The sequence below is a fragment of the Bos indicus x Bos taurus genome, chromosome X (assembly GCF_003369695.1).
Source record: "Bos indicus x Bos taurus breed Angus x Brahman F1 hybrid chromosome X, Bos_hybrid_MaternalHap_v2.0, whole genome shotgun sequence".
NCBI lineage: Eukaryota > Metazoa > Chordata > Mammalia > Artiodactyla > Bovidae > Bos > Bos indicus x Bos taurus.
This window is the reverse complement of record NC_040105.1, coordinates 109,829,621-109,846,861: the sequence shown is the minus strand read 5'-3', so window position 1 is coordinate 109,846,861 and position 17,241 is coordinate 109,829,621. Positions and strand designations below refer to the sequence as shown.

Here is a 17,241-nt window from a genome sequence, read left to right as displayed (position 1 = left end):
ATGAAGCTCCAAAGCACTTCCCAATGCCAAACTTGCACCAAGAGAAAAAAAAAGGTATTAGTCACTGTTTGGTTGTCTACTGCCCATCTGATCCACTACAGTTTTCTGAATCTTGGCGAAACCATTAACATCTGAGAAGTGTGCTCAGCAAATTAAGGAGATGCACCAAAAATTGGAATGCCTGCAGCCGGCATCAGTCAACAAAAAGGGCCCAGTTCTTCTCTGCAACAATGCCCGGCCACTTGTCACATAACCAATGCTTCAAAAGTTGAATGAATTGGGCTATGAAGTTTTGCCTCATCTGCCATATTCACTTGACCTCTTGCAAACTGACTACCACTTCTTCAAGCATCTCAACAACTTTTTGCAAGGAAAATGCTTCCACGACCAGCAGCACACAGAAAAAGCTTTCCAAGAGTTCATCAAATCCTGAAGCACGGATTTTTTTGCTACAGGAATAATCAAGCTTATTTCTCATTGGCAAAAATGTGTTGATTATAATGGTTCTTATTTTGATTAATAAAGATGTGTTTGAGCCTAGTTATAATGATTTAAAATTCAGGGTCCAAAACCGCTATTACTTTTGCAGCAACCTAATAAAATCATGCATTTAAAAAATTCTGGGAGTGATCCATGAGCAGCAAAGAGGTCTGTGATACAATAAACATTAAGAACCATGATCTATGGCAATCATGCCAATTCCAATTTAAAAATAAGTACATAACCTAGTCCTAGCCAGTAAGGCATGAAAAGTCCGCTTTGAAAGTGGGAGAAGGGAAAGGTGTACCTCTGGGGAGTTTCCTCATTCCTGCAGGAAGAGACCTGCGAAGACATAGCCCCTCTTTTTTGGACACAAATAAACAAGCACGTAGCTCTTTGAAACCATAAGGGAAATGTGTCCAAGAAGAAGTCGACACTAGGATTGCAGAGAGGAGAGAGGACCTGGATGGCACTGTTAAGGTACTGAGCATTTTGCATCAAACTACAAATACTCAAAAAACAACCTACCATTGTAAACTATGGGTTTACAAAGTTGATTATAATGTGTTGTGATTCCGTTTTCCCAAAGTCCACATACATTAGAAAATTCACTAACTACTGATTAAAGGAGTGAAATAATCTATTTACTATTTCAGATAAATTTTGAGAGGGTCTGATACTGAAGAATCATAATAATGAACACCAATTCTCACTATACAATAAATTAAGTATAGAAGTTATAATAAAAGGTTCAGCTAAAACTCTACAAAACCAAACTGATTTGCAAATACCCAGATATCAACTTTTTCTGTGATTTGCTACTCTACATGACAAATGCAAAGCATAAAAAACAATTCTGAGCTATAGAAAGTTATATTTGCGTCAACTTTACCCACCACAGATACAGATAATTAAGAACTAACTCTACTAATTTTACACATAGTTAAAGAGCAACATGTCCTCAAATTACTTACATCATCAGTGATACAAAGATATACAATCCTGTCTTGGCAGATGTAATGAAACAGATAACTGTAGAATAAAAGATATAAAACTTACTGTGGTTATGAGCAATATCTCTTTCACTTCTATCTTCTATCTACGTATAAGAAATTTTAGAACTGCCAACATGACCATATTATTTACAAATACTGTCTATTTTCCTTCTCCCCTATATACCTATTTCTCTCAAGTCAAACTTGATAGAAATAAATAAGAAATTAAAACAGGGTCTCTATTCTATCTAAATAGTGCAACATGATGCACATTATCCATAATAATAATATCTAAGAAAGCATAATTGGACTGTATTTGCTCTGCTGCATGGCATTCCGGACCATAGTTCCCTGACCAGGGATTGAACCCAGGCCCCAGCAGGGAAAGCACTGAATCCTAACCACTGGACTGCTAGAGAAGTCTCAGATTCTTAAGGTTTGAACAAGAGATGACATCTGAAGGACACATAATTAAGATAAACACCCAAATGGGCCACACAGAGCAAACATTTTTTTCTACCAGATACTCAACAATAACATATATTTGGCATCGACTCGGAGCCAGTTACTGGGTTAGGTGCTGAGGATACAAATAAGCAAAATCATCAGTCCCTGCCTTCAGAGAATGAAAATGCAGGCAATTGTGGAACAGCATAGTAAGGAGGATGATAAAGAGTTAGAGGGGAGGGGAAGAGTTAAAGGCAGTACATGGTGCTATGGGGATATAGAAGAGACACCCATATCTTATATAGAGGAGTTTGGCAAAGGGTAACTGGAGGACATCCCAGAGCACATGTCTGAGCTGAACCTGAAGACTAAGTAACAGATGGCAAGAAGAAGAACAAGTGAAGAGAGTTCTGGAATGAGAGACCAACAAGCTTAAGGGCTTTGGGATAAAACAGCACATAATGGGTTTGAAAGTAAAATTAATTAACATGGCTAAAGTATAGAATGTACGGAACAAAAATAAATGGCTTCCACAAAGGAGGTTGTAAGCAAGCAAATACTTTCAAATCTTGTATAAGGTTTTCAAGTCTCACTGTATCTATACAATCCTAAGAACAATGATCAAGTATCAAATGGTCTTAGCAAGGGGACAGAGTGATCAGAACTGCCACAGAAAAGGATGTTTTGGCTAGAGTATGAGAACTAATAAAAAGGAGGAGCAGGCAAGAGACTACTGAAGTACTGAAGTAGAACACTGAAGGAAACAAACTAAAGTACTATGGGCAATGAAGAAGGAACAGAGAAAAGAACTTGAGGACTGGCTACTGGGGTTGAGGCAGAGGGATAACTCGATTTTGCTTCCCAGATTTCTACTCTGGGCAAGTAGATAGACAAGAGTAGCTGCTGAATTGTATCATTAATGTTCACATAGAGGTTTTATGTGAATTATAGGGAGGTATTGGAACTCAAATGTCTTCCTCCACCACTCTGAAACTGTTCACATCAACTCCACCAATCACTTCCACACTCCATATCCAGTGGCTCTTTCTGACACATTTGATACTGTGACCACTTCCTTCCTCTAGAAACTGCTCTCTCTTCACTAGATTTTTTGACACCAGGCTTGCCTGGTTTATATGGTAATCTCTTTCCCTCTCTGTTGATGCTTTCCAGCATCCTCAGTCCCCTGCTTTTCTCACAAAGACTCCTTGGAGGGTGGCACCCACTTTCATGTTTTGCTGCCGATACCTGTTTTCAGCTAATACAATTACACTGATTTCCAAATCTAAATGTGACCTATCTCCTGAGCTCAAGGCCTGAATATGCTACTGTTGGTTAGACATATCTAACTAGATATACCATAGACAAACACAGCAGGTGCAAAAATGGAAGTCATCATTTCCCCCACAAAATTTGTTTCTGCTAAACCACACTTTTTGCCTTTTCATACTTTTCATGGGGTTCTCAAGGACTTTGGAAGTTCTTTGGAAGGATGGATGCTGAAGCTGAAACTCCAATACTCTGGCCACCTGATGCAAAGAACTGACTCATTGGCAAAGACCCTGATGCTGGGAAAGATTGAAGGCAGGAGGAGAAGGGGACGATATAGGATGAGATGGTTGGATGGCATCACCGACTCAATGGACATGAGTTTGAGAAGGCCCCAGGAGTTGGTGATAAAACACAGAAGCCTGGTGTGCTACAGTACATTGGGTTGCAAAGAATCAGACACGACTGAGTGACTGAACTGACAGAACTGAAATCACATTTAGAATTGATGCTTTCGAACTGTGGTGCTGGAAAAAACTCTTGAGAGTTCCTTGGACAGCAAGGAGATCAAACCAGTCATTCTTAAAGGAAATCAATCGTGAATACTCATTGAAAGTACTGATGCTAAAGATGAAGCTCCAATACTTTGGCCACCTGATGCAAACAGCTGACTCCTTGGAAAAGACTCTGATGCTAGGAAAGATTGAAGGCAGAAGGAGAAGAGGTCGACAGAGGGTGAGATGGTTAGATGACATCACTGATTCAATGGATGTGAACTTGGGCAAACTCCAGGAGATGATGAGGGACAGGGAACCTGGCATGCTGCAGTCCACTGGGTCACAAAGAGTCGGACGCAACTTGGTGACTGGACAACAACAACAAAATCACACTTGGGAGTACCTTGGTGCAAAGACCATAGGAGGTAATGAGGTATGGTTATTGCCATCAAAGAGCCTATAGTCACGGTACAGAGACAAAAAATGAAGATTGCAATTATAACACAGTGTCAGAAGTGCTATAATGGATAAACACAGGATACTATGCTGCTGCTAAGTCACTTTAGTTGTGTCCGACTCTGTGCGACCCCATAGACGGCAGCCAACGAGGCTCCCCACCCAGGATTCTCTAGGCAAGAACACTGGAGTGGGTTGCCATTTCCTTCTCCAATGCATGAAAATGAAAAGTGAAAGTGAAGTCACTCAGTTGTGTCTGACCCTCAGCGACTCCATGGACTGCAGTCTTCCAGGCTCCTCCGTCCATGGGATTTTCCAGGCAAGAGTACTGGAGTGGGGTGCCATTGCCTTCTCCGACAGGATACTATGGAGACACATAAAAAGGAGGCACCTGGCACAGTCTTGGAGTTTTCAGGGGTTTCTAGAAGAGGAAACATAAGCTCAGGAAGACAAACTCAAATTTTGAAAAAGTAACAGCTATTGCAGAGGCTAAAAAGAGAGAACAAACCCAGAACTGATATGCACATAGCTAAGTATGGCTGAAGAACAAAACTGAGAGCTCAAATAATGAGAGATGAGGCCAGAAGAGGCAGATCTTGAAGAATTTTTCAAGTTGTGTTAAGAAACTTTATCCTGCGTACCTGCTGAAGGAAGGGACATTATTAGAATCGCCCTTTTAGAAGGATTAAAATGAAAATTAGAAAGTATTTCATTTGGGACCTGTAAAATAGGAGGGGAAGGACATTCCAAGATGCAAAATCAAGAAAAAAAAAATATACCAAAGCTTAAAATAACATAGATTGGTCTGGGAATGACAAAGATATCTATAGAGACAAAGATGTAACAGAAATACACAAAATAATGAAGGCTTAGTTTGGGTTTTAAGCAAGAAAGTATAATCTTAGGAATGTTAAATACAGATTTAAGGAGGGACCAACTAGAAGCAGAAAAACCAGTTGTGGTTTAGTCACTCAGTCATGTCCAACTCTTTGCAACACCATGGACTGTAGCCCACCAGGCTCCTCTGTCCATGGAATTCTCCAGGCAAGAATACTGGAGTGGGTTGTCATTTCCTTCTTCAGGAGACCTTCCTGATCCAGGGATCAAACCTGTGTCTCCTGTGCTGCAGGTGATCTGCATTGCAGATCGATTCCTTACTGACTGAGCCACCAGGGGAGACGAAAAACCAGTTAGGGGGAGGTCATTAGGAATGAGAAACAATGAATGCCTGGACAAACACTATGATGAATGTAGAGAGAGGAGACTGAAATACCTCTTGTAGCTGAATGGCAAAGATTTGGTGAAGAAGTCAAATGTGATTCTGAAGTTTTAAGATTAGCCAGCTGAATGACTGGTGATGCTATTAATGAAAGAAAGAAATAGCAAGAAGAAGGTCAGATTTCAGGAAGCAATGATTTTCACATAATAAAATGGAACTTTTTATTTTGGTATACAGTAATAACACTGGAAAAGACCCTGATGCTGGGAAAGATTGAAGGCGGGAGGAGAATGGGATGACAGAGGATGAGATGGTTGGATGGCATCACCAACTCGATGGACATGAGTTTGAGTAAGCTCCGGAAGTTGGTGATGGACAGGGAATCCTGGCGTGCTGCAGTCCATGGGTCACAAAGAGTGGAAATGACTGAGTGAACTGAACTGACTGAAATAAAAGATATCTTTATCTTTGATTGGGATGATGGAACATGATTATAGGAAAGAAACCAAGGTAGAAGCTTAAAAAGAAAGAAACAACTCAGTGATGGATACTTACTCCAAATGAGACCAGGTAGGACTGGGTAAGGATGCAGGTAGAAAGACACAGCAGATAAGTTAACATTGCTTTCTTGCAGTATAACCACATTTTCATTGCATTACATAGCCAACTTCCCTTAGAGTTAGATATGGCTATGTGATAAGTTCTGCCTGATAAAATGTGAGTGGAAGGTGCATACCCTGCTTCCCAGTCCTGCCTCTAAAAAGATGACACACGCTTTCCCTGAGCATTTTCCTGGAAACTAACTAGAAACATGATCGTTAAGCCCAGCAAATTTTTTAAGAAACCCTAAAGCCATACTCACGAGCAACTGGGGTCATTTAACCCCCAGGTAACTTCTCAGACCCTAAACTACAGCAGAGAGTAGTAGACTACAGAACCTGTAGTTTCCAAAGATGACAAACTCACTAATACCCATTTTGGACGTGGCCACAGAGGATAATGTACCAGGAAAAGCCTCCGGGAGAACAAAGGGAGAAAAGATGAAGAAATTCTTCCTGCAAAGCAGAACCACTCCTGGATCTGAACAGGAGTCTCTGAAATTGCTGTGTGGTAGTATTTGAATACTGCTGGGAAGCAGTGACATCTACATGTCAATAGGCCACAGGAGTCATCCCTGGGTATGACAGAGAGGACTGTTATCACCCAGATTGTCTGGACCTGGAGCTGGACAGAGCGATCAGATAAATCTTTGGGGCCACTTCCTGCAGAGAGGAAGTGTGCTTTGGGAAGAAGAGCACATCCAAATATTTTGGAGGCCCAGAACAGTAGACTGGAAGATTGTGAGCTGTCTCCTGATACCCTATAACTTCTTCCAGAGTAATGGAGTTTTAGCTGAGCACATGGCTACATAGCTAGAAATGACAAATTCTAGTCTTCATTTCCAGCTAGGTTAGCTACATAACGATGTAGTGAACAATACTATCAGCCACTTCTGGACTGTGCCTTAAAAAATACCAGAACTGAAGAAGCTGCCTTGGCCAGAATTGGAAGGCACTAATTAAAACTGGCAGAGCCACTCCAACAGTCCCAAAGTCTTCCTCTCTGGGATATCTCATAAATTAACACTGTCTTTTAGGGTCTCTCTGTTGCAGTAACTTACACTAAATCCTAAATGATATAAGGAGTTACTTCTGGAAACCAACAAGGACCTCCTCCTGAGATAGGGTCTAAGGAAATTAGGATGAGTTAGGTATTGAAAGATTTTTAAGTATTAAGGAGGAAGGCTGAGGCAATATTTACGATTACTAAGATTTCCCACCTATGCCCCCTTCAATTCATTCTCCAACCAGCCACAACAGTGATCTTTCTAAAGCAAAACCTTACCATGTCACACCCCAGCTGGAAACATTCAATGCCTTCCCATTGCCCACTGTGGCAACCCCTTAACGTGGCCTATGAGGCCCTATAGGACTTCTCTTGTCAATCTCTCTGGCTTTATTTTCATGACGTTGGGCACCAGTCACAGAGAATCACCTGAAGTTCACTAAATATGCATCATGAGCTCATGTCTCCATACTTCTCTACCAGCTGTTCCTTCTACCTGGAATACCACCCCCCTACCCACTACCTTCTACTCTCTACCGTGATTATCTATGAATTTGACCATCTCCTTCATTAAACTATAACCTCCATTAAACAACGAGGACAAATACTGAGTAATTTCTTGTATCTCCAGCACCACCAAAGTGTCTGGTGACAGTTAAGTGCTCAGTAAATATTTACAGAAAGAATGAACAAATAATTGTTATTTATCATAACTATATCAAGTTTCACATATCCTAGAGCTCTATAGCAGAGTCACTTTTATATCTAACATTTCCATATTGTTCTTTAAAATATGAGTATCACTTAGGTGACAGAATAAAATAATTTTTAGTTAAATTTAAAATTAATAGAACCAGACATTTTCTAAGCTGGTAAAGATTATTGTTCTGTCAGCTTATTCAAATTATCTACTGAGAAGCTTGCTTTTCTAGTTTTCTACTGTTCTGAGTATAATAATATAATTTTTTTTACCCGCTACCCACACAGAGCAGAACTCACTTGCCGTGTGAGTACGTTAGTTTGTTATTTTCAGAAGGTATCTTAGCCAGAATCTGCTCTGTCACCTCCAGGAAGTTGCCTCCACACCAAGCATGTTTGGCAAGGATAGTGGTTCCCCTGGCAACAACAGCAAAAAGAATAGCCATGGCTTCAATCTATCAAAAAGAAAAAAAAAGAAACATAAGATTTAGAATATTTCTTTGACAAAACCTTTCAAAAGTAACTTACTATTTATCATTTACCAACATCCATCTGGAGACAATATTGACCAAGGCACTGTAAGAGTAAACAGAACAGACTTAACAAGGTCACAGTCTTGTACAAGCCTAAAACATACTGATGTGCATTCAAATATAGAGACAAATCAAATGGATACATATATATACTTTTATGTGTATGTGTGTATACAATGCAATGCATATGATACATACATACACACATAATTGCATTGATTGATAGGTTGCATTTTCAAATTATACAGCACAAACTGATATCACCCCCTGAAAAGCAATGGCCATAGATGGCAAAGGGACAGAAAGATGTCTTCATTCTTTAATGAAGTGATCTCATCTTGAAAATTTATCCTAGGGAAACAGTTCAATAAAAGTTAGATTCTAGATTCACAAATACATGTATTATCAATAATAATAGCCCATATTTATTAAGTACTTACTATATGCCAGGCACAATTTTAAGCACTTTACATTTATTAACTCATTTAATCCTTACATCAATTAAATTAATACACTATTATGACACTTAGAGTAAAATGAGGAAACTTAAGGATAGATGACTTACATAATTTATCCAGAATTACTGAACCAGAATTACAGTGGCAAAAGTTGTGATTTAAACTGAAGAAGGATGATTCTAATACCCACAATTTTATCTCTATACTGTATACTGCCTCTACTATGAAGGCATTAACCATCACAGGAACTAAGTGAAAATAACCCAAATCTTCCACAAGAGAAGAATGGTTCTATAAATTATTTTAAGATCTTTTATAAACAAAATATTTCAAAAACAATACAGCATGAGTTTAAGACTACAGTAATACCTGGGAGATACTGCAGGTTCAGTTCTAGACTACCACAATAAAGCAAATATAACAATAAAACAAGTAACATGAACTTTTTGCTTTCCCAATGTATACAGAAGATATGTTTATAATATGCTATAGTCTACTAAGTGTGCAATAGCATTATATCTTAAAAAATAATATTCATGTCTTAAATAAAAGTACTTAATTGCTAAAAAATGCTAACCATCATGTGAGCCTTCAGCAAGTCATAATAGTAACATCAGAGATGACTGATCACAGATCACCATAACAAATAAAATGAAAAAGTTTGAAATATTGCAAGAATTATTAAAATGTTACACAGAGACATGAAATGTGCAAAATATCATTGGAAAAGTGATGCTGACAGACCTGTTCAGTGCAGAACTGCTACAAACCTTTGATTTGTTTTAAAAAAAAAAAGGCAATATCCATGAAGCACAATAAAGCATACTGCAATAAAAAGAGGTTTGCCCATATTTTCCTTATATTTATCAATTTATACTATCTTTCCCCACAGAACAGTCAGGTTTGTCTTATTTAATGCCATAAACTTATAAAAGGGATGAACAAATGTCTTTATATTCTTCAACTAACTCTTCAACCTAATGTTATTTGTTAACATGTTCCATTTCATCCAATAAGCCAGAGTCATCCTGGGTGGCAGACTGAGAATTCCTTATTAAAAATTCAAATCCCTGGTAAAACCTCCTGAAATTCTCTTCAAGTAGGCCTGAGGTAGGGCCCTGAAATATACATTTAAGCCAACCCAGTCTCGATGCAGGTGATTCATAGGCCCACATTTTGTGAAACACAGCAATTATATTGAGGTGAGGGAATCCACTGATTCCCTCTTAGAATGTCCTTGGTAAGAAGGACAGTATACAGAAGTGCTTATCTGTCTCTTGAGCTGAACTCCTCTTGAGGTCTCTTCATTTCACTCTCTAAATGAAAGTGTTTCAAGGGTTGTGTTCTCAGCCATCTTCTTTCTGGATTTCTCCAAACACATATGTAGTAGCATGTCTTAATTTCTAAATTACTCTCTCATACATTATATTCCTTGATTCTAAAAGCCTCAACTGGCAGAGGAATAGGATGGGGAGACCACTTTCTCCCCCACAAATTCATCAAAAGATCATTTGAATGCTGAGCAACTTCCACAAAACAACTTCTGAATGCTGGCACAGGACACCAAGCACCAGAAAGGCAGCCCATTCTCTTCGAAAGGAGGTAGGACAAAATATAATAGACAAAAAGAGAGACAAGAGTTTGGGACAGAGACCCATCCCGGGGAGGGAGTCGTGAAGGAGGAGAAGTTTCCAAACACCAGGAAACCCTCTCAATGGCGGGTCTGTGGGGAGTTTGGAATCTCAGAGGGCAACATAACCGGGAGAAAGAAAAAGAAAACTCACAGGATACAAGCCTAACTGCAACTACCAGTGGAAGAAGTAGCCCAGATGCTCGCATCTGTCAGCAGTGAGCAGGTACTGAACAGGGAGGTGCGGGCTGCACTGCTTAGGGTAAGGACCATGTGTAAATGCCCTGAGGGCAATCTAAGGGAGCTAAGGTGAGATAGCAACCCAAACCATGGGGTAGCCAGAGAGAGAGAAAAAAAGAGAGAGAGAGAGAACTTTCCTACGAAAAGCTCTAACCTAAGGCACAGTCTGGCTAGCTCACATAACAAAGGACTGAATGATCACCAAAGGAGAGCTGGCTGGCTGTGGACCAGCCCCTTGCCCACTGGAGGCAGAAAGGCAGGCGTGCAACAGCCATAGCCCGAAGGCAAGGGGCCATCTCAGTCCCAGAGACAGCATCCTCCACCAAACTGTGAGCAGGCTCCCAGTTGCTAATCACATCTTCCTGGGATCCTGGATGGTTGACATCTGCCAGGAGGGTCACAGCCTAAGATCAGCCTCCAAGAGGAGACACATGGCACAACTGAAACATGCTCTTGCAGTGCACCTGGGAAACCAAGGCGCCAGGACCAGGGAGGAGATTAAGATGAACAGCCCACATGGGACAGTGCACTCACTAAAAACCTGGTCACCTGAGCTGCTCGGACCTGGGAAGGGCACAAAAAGCATGCCCAACCGAGTCTGTGCCTTTGTGGAGTACCCGAGAACCTGAACCTGAGCAGCTTAGACTTGGGAAGTTCACAAAACACAGGGCCCACTTTGGACAGTTCCCCTGCAGAGCAACCTGGAGCCTGAGCAGTGTAGACTGGGAAAGCACAGGCCATCGTGAGCTGGGGCAAACCCCATGTGGTCTATACACTACGAGCACTCCCCAAACATGCCAGTGATATTTGTTTGCCGTGTTCCTCCCTCCCCACAACACAACTGAACAAGTGAGCCTAAATAAGTGACCACCTTTGCCCCCTTCTGTCAGGGCGGAAATTAGACACTGAAGAGACTTGAAGCCAAAATAAAGAAAGAACAGGGAGCCACTCTAAAAGTGACAGGTGCAACAGATTAAAACCCTGTAGTTAGCATTGACTAAGCATTGGAAGGGGCCTATAAACTTTGGAGAAAAAGTTAAAGCTGGAACCAGGACTATCTGAAACTGAAATGACCCCACACTGCCCTCAGCAGCTCCAGACAAATTCCTAGATATATTCTACTATTAACATTTTTTAACTTTTTTATTTTTAAATTCTTTATTACTCCCTTTTCATTTTTACAATCTACTATCACCTTGCAAAAAAAACTATTTTTAAAGCAAATTTCACATTTATATTTTTCATAATTTCTGTGATTTTGTTTTGTATTCTTAATATTGTATTTTTGAGAGTCTAAGCACTACTCTAAATTTTTAATCTTTGCTTTTTGGTATTTGTTATCAACTCTGCACCTTTAAGAATCTAATCTTCAGTACCCATTTTTACTTAGGGGTGTGATTGCTGGCTTGATTCCTCTCTCCCCTTTTGACTCTCCTTTTTCTCCCACAGGTCACCTCTATCTCCTCCCTCCCCCTTCTCTTCTCTACCTAACTTTGTGAATCTCTTTGGGCATTCCAGGCTGTGGAGAGTGCATAGGGAATTGATTACTGGCTAGATGGCTCTCTCCCCTTTTGGCTCCCTCCCTTCTCCTCCTGGTCAGTTCTGTCTCCCTCATCCTTCTTCTCTTCTACATGCAACTCTGTGAACCTCCCTGGGTGTCCCCCACTGTGGAGAATCTTTTCACCATTAATCTACATGTTTTATCATCAGTGCTGTATGGATGGAGAAGTCTTAAGGCTACTGTAAGAATAAGACTGAAAGCCAGGGGCAGGAGGCATAAATCCAAAACTTGAGAACACTAGAGAACTCCTGACTCCAGGGAACATTAATCTACAAGAGCTCATCCAAAAGCCTCCATACCTACACTGAAACCAAGCTCCACCCAAGAGCCAACAAGTTCCAGAGCAAGACATACCAAGCTAATTCTCCAGCAATGCAGGAACACAGCCCTGAGCATTAAAATACAGGCAGCCAAAAGTCACACCAAACCCACAGACATCTCAAAAATCACTACTGGACACTTCATTGCACTCCAGAGAGAAGAGATCCAGCTCCACCCACCAGAACACAGACACAAGCTTCCCTAACCAGGAAACCTTGACAAGCCACTAGTCCAACTCCATCCACAGGGAGGAACCTCCACAATAAAGAGGAACCACAAACTTCCAGCCTACAGAAAGGCCACCCCAAACACAGCAATCTAAACAAAATGAAAAGGCAGAGAAATAGTCAGCAGGTAAAGGAACATGATAAATGCCCACCAAACAAAAGAGGAAGAGATAGGGAGTCTACCCAAAAAAAGAATTCAGAATAATGATAGTAAAGATGGTCCAAAATCTTCAAAACAAAATGGAGTTACAGATAAACAGACTAGAGACAAGGATTGAGAAGATGCAAGAAATGTTTAACAAGGACCTAACAGAAATAAAAAAAGAGTCACTCAATAATGAATAATGCAATAACAGAGGTCAAAAGCATCTGGAGGGAACCAACAGTAAATAACTGAGGCAGAGGATAGAATAAGTGAGGTGGAAGATAGAATGGTGGAATTAAATGAAGCATAGAGGAAAAAAGGAAAAAGAATTAAAAGAAATGAGGACAACCTCAGAGACCTCTGGGACAATGTTAAAACCCCAACATTCAAATCATAGGAGTCCCAGAAGAAGAAGACAAAAAGAAAGGCCATGAGAAAATACTTGAGGAGATAATAGTTGAAAAACTTTTTAACACCATACACAAAAATAAACTCAAAATGGATTAAAGATCTCAATGTGAGACCAGAAACTATAAATCTCCTAAAGGAAAACATAGGCAAAACACTCTCCGACATAAATCACAGCAGGATCCTCTATGACCCACCTTCCAGAATAATGGAAATAAAAGCAAAAATAAAAAAATGGGACCTAATTAAACTTAACAGTTTTACACAACAAAGCAAACTATAAGCAAGGTGAAAGACAGCCTTCAGAAAGGGAGAAAATAATAGCAAACAAAGCAACTGACAAAGAATTAATCTCAAAAACATACAAGCAGCTACTGCAGCTCAATTCCAGAAAAATAAACAACCCAGTCAAAAAATGGGCCAAATAACCAAACAGAAATTTCTCCAAATAAGACTAACAAACACATGAAAAGATGCTCAACATCACTCATTATGAGAGAAATGCAAATCAAAACCAGAAATGCAAAATCAAAATGAGGTACCATCTCACACCAGTCAGAATGGCTGCTATCTAAAAGTCTACAAACAATGAATGCTGGAGAGGGTGCAGAGAAAGCAGGATCCTCTATGACCCACCTCCCAGAATATTGGAAATAAAAGCAAAAATAAACAAATGGGACCTAATTAACCTTAAAAGCTTCTGCACAACAAAGGAAACTATAAGCAAGGTGAAAAGACAGTCTTCAGAATGGGAGAAAATAATAGCAAATGAAGCAACTGACAAACAAATAATCTCAAAAATATACAAGCAACTCCTACAGCTCAATTCCAGAAAAATAAATGACCCAATCAAAAAATGGGCCAAAGAACTAAATAGACATTTCTCCAAAGAAGACATACAGATGGCTAACAAACATGTGAAAAGATGCTCAACATCACTCACTATCAGAGAAATGCAAATCAAAACCACTATGAGGTACCATTTCACACCAGTCAGAATGGCTGCAATCCAAAAGTCTATAAGCAATAAGTGCTGGAGAGGGTGTGGAGAAAAAGGAACCCTCTTACACTGTTGATGGGAATGCAAACTAGTACAGCCACTATGGAGAACAGTGTGGAGATTCCTTAAAAAACTGGAAATAGAACTGCCTTATGACACAGCAATCCCACTGCTGGGCATACACACTGAGGAAACCAGAATTGAAAGAGACACATGTACCCCAATGTTCATCGCAACACTGTTTATAATAGCCAGAACATGGAAGCAACCTAGATGTCCATCAGCAGAGGAATGGATAAGAAAGCAGTGGTACATATACACAATGGAGTATTACTCAGCCATTAAAAAGAATGCATTTGAATCAGTTCTAATGAGGTGGATGAAACTGGAGCCTATTATACAGAGTGAAGTAAGCCAGAAAGAGAAACACCAATACAGTATACTAACGCATATATATGGAATTTAGAAAGATGGTAACAATAACCCTGTATACGAGATAGCAAAAGAGTCACTGATGTATAGAACAGTCTTGGACTCTGTGGGAGAGGGAGAGGGTGGGATGATTTGGGAAAATGGCACTGAAACATGTATAATATCATATACGAAACGAGTCGCCAGTCCAAGTTCGATGCACAATACTGGATGCTTGGGGCTGGTGCACTGGGACGACCCAGAGGGATGGTACGGGGAGGGAGGAGGGAGCAGGGTTCAGGATGGGGAACACATGTATACCTGTGGTGGATTCATGTTGATATATGGCAAAACCAATACAATATTGTAAAGTTAAAAAATAAAATTATAAAAATATATATCTATAAAAAAAAAAGAGGACACTCTTACACTATTGGTGGGGATGCAAACTAGTACAGCCACTCTGGAGAACAGTGTGGAGATTCCTTTAAAAACTGGAAACAGAATTGCCATACGACCCAGCAATCCCACTGCTGAGCATACACACCGAGGAAACCAAAACTGAAAGAGACACGTGTACCCCAATGTTCACTGCAGCACTGTTTACAATATCTAGGACTTGGAGGCAACCTAGATGTCCATCAGCAGATGAATGGATAAGAAAGCTGTGGATTACTCAGCTATTAAAAAGAATGCATTTGAATCAGTTCTAATGAGGTGGATGAAACTGGAGCCTATTATACAGAGTGAAATAAGTCAGAAAAAAAAAACACCAATAGAGTATATTAACGCATATACGTGGAATTTAGAAATATGGTAATGATGACCCTATATGCGAGACAGCAAAAGAGACGCAGATGTAAAGAACAGACTTTTGGACTCTGTGGGAGAAAGCGAGGGTGGGATGATTTGAGAGAATAGCACTGAAACATTTATGTTATCATATGTGAAATAGATCGCCAGTCCAGGTTCAATGCATGAGACAGGGAGCTCAGGGCCAGTGCAATGGGATGACCCTGAGGGATGGGATAGGGAGGGAGGTGGGACGGGGGTTCAGGATGGGGAACACATGTACACCCATGGCTGATTCATGTCAATGTATACCAAAAACCACTACAGTACTGTAAAGCAATTAGCCTCCAATTAAAATAAATTAATTTTTTTTTTAAAAAAAGCTTGATCTGACCCTCTAACCTGCTCCAGGTACTGGTCCATTTCTTAAAATCATTTACACACTATCACTGCATCTCTATCTCCTTGTAGTTCTTCAGCTTCCTATAATCTGGCTTTTGCTCTCAACACTCCAGAAAACCATGCCTGTGAAGAGCACCAACAGCCTCTACATAGCAAAATTCTATATTCACTTCTCTATTCTCACCTCAATTGATCTCTCAAGAATACTCAACACAGCTAAATAACCCTCCTTCTGTAAACACTCCTACAGGTCTGGCTGCTCCTTCTGTCTCCCTGCTGAATCCTCCTCTGCTAGCTGACCTCTAAATGCTGACTTCCCATGGGGACTGGTTCTGCACTCTCTTAACCCTAGATAAGCTCATCTAGACCTGCCATAATAAACATACGTTCTTTGCTGAAGACACATTGCATACAGAAAAAAACAAAAGGCATAACTAAAGCTGAGGGGCAAACCAAAGACAAAACCCAAGGTATACCAAATAGTTGAGGCAAAGGTAGATGAATAGAGACCCACAAAGACAGAAGAGAACCAACCAGGAAAGTGAGGTGATCTTGAAGCCAAAGGGGGAAAAAAAAACTTCAAGAAGGAACAAGTGTCACCTCCCAGCTCTGTTCACTGATAGACAGCATTAGGACTGTAAAACAGTCACTGAATTTTTACAAGGAAAGAGGCCATTGGTAAGGGTCGAAGAGACATGCTATGGAGTGGAGAAAAACACAAGAGAAACAGTGATGACAATTCATATGGTCCCTGAGACAGAGATGAAAATGTAGCAGCCTTCAAGAAGAAAACTGAGTTTAGCAACAATACAAAAATATCTAGGGTCTTAGTGGACCATAAGTTCTTTATGAAGGGTTATGAGGTAATTGCTTAAAATTCTTACGCTTATGAGATTTTAAAATTATATCAAGTAACGGGATGTCTTGATCACTTTAAGTACTCTTGCCATTATACCCTGTGTTGGTTAGAACACATGCGTAATACTGAGTTCAATTCTGGGACAGTGTATTAAGACTAGACAGAATTGCAAAGTATGGTGAGAGACCTGGAGACTGTTATCACCCAAAAGATGACTAGAGGACTAGAAATATTAAACATGAAAAAGACTTAGATGGAATGCGACAGCAATCTTCAAGTTCATATAAAGTGTAATCCAATGGCTCTGTGGGTAAAGAATCCATCTGTAATGCAGGAGATACAGGAGATAAGTGTTCAATCCCTGGGTCAGAAAGATCCCCTGAAGGAAGACATGGCAACCCACTGCAGTATCCTTGCCTGGGAAATTCCACTGACAGAGGAACCTGGCAGGCTACAGTCCATGGGGTCGCCAAAGAGACATGACTGAGCAACTAAGCACAAGCATACAAATCACCTAGAAGGGGGATGACATTATTTGGAATATAACTAGGAACAGTGGATATAAGGATAGCTCTGGAAGCTATGCA

At 40.2% G+C, this 17,241-nt stretch overlaps 1 protein-coding gene across 2 annotated transcripts in view; it reads right to left on the bottom strand.

The window, feature by feature from the left end:
• Positions 1-17,241, bottom strand: part of VAMP7 (vesicle associated membrane protein 7) — an 88,736-nt gene that overhangs the window by 66,701 nt on the left and 4,794 nt on the right. For both annotated transcript variants that reach the window (XM_027533812.1, XM_027533811.1), the window contains exons 2-3: positions 7,968-8,122; positions 1,455-1,512 (exon numbers count right to left, since the gene is read on the bottom strand). In XM_027533812.1, the coding sequence (XP_027389613.1) occupies positions 1,455-1,512; positions 7,968-8,113 (204 nt within the window). In that variant the 5' untranslated portion in view covers positions 8,114-8,122. The remainder of the gene's footprint in view (positions 1-1,454; positions 1,513-7,967; positions 8,123-17,241) is intronic.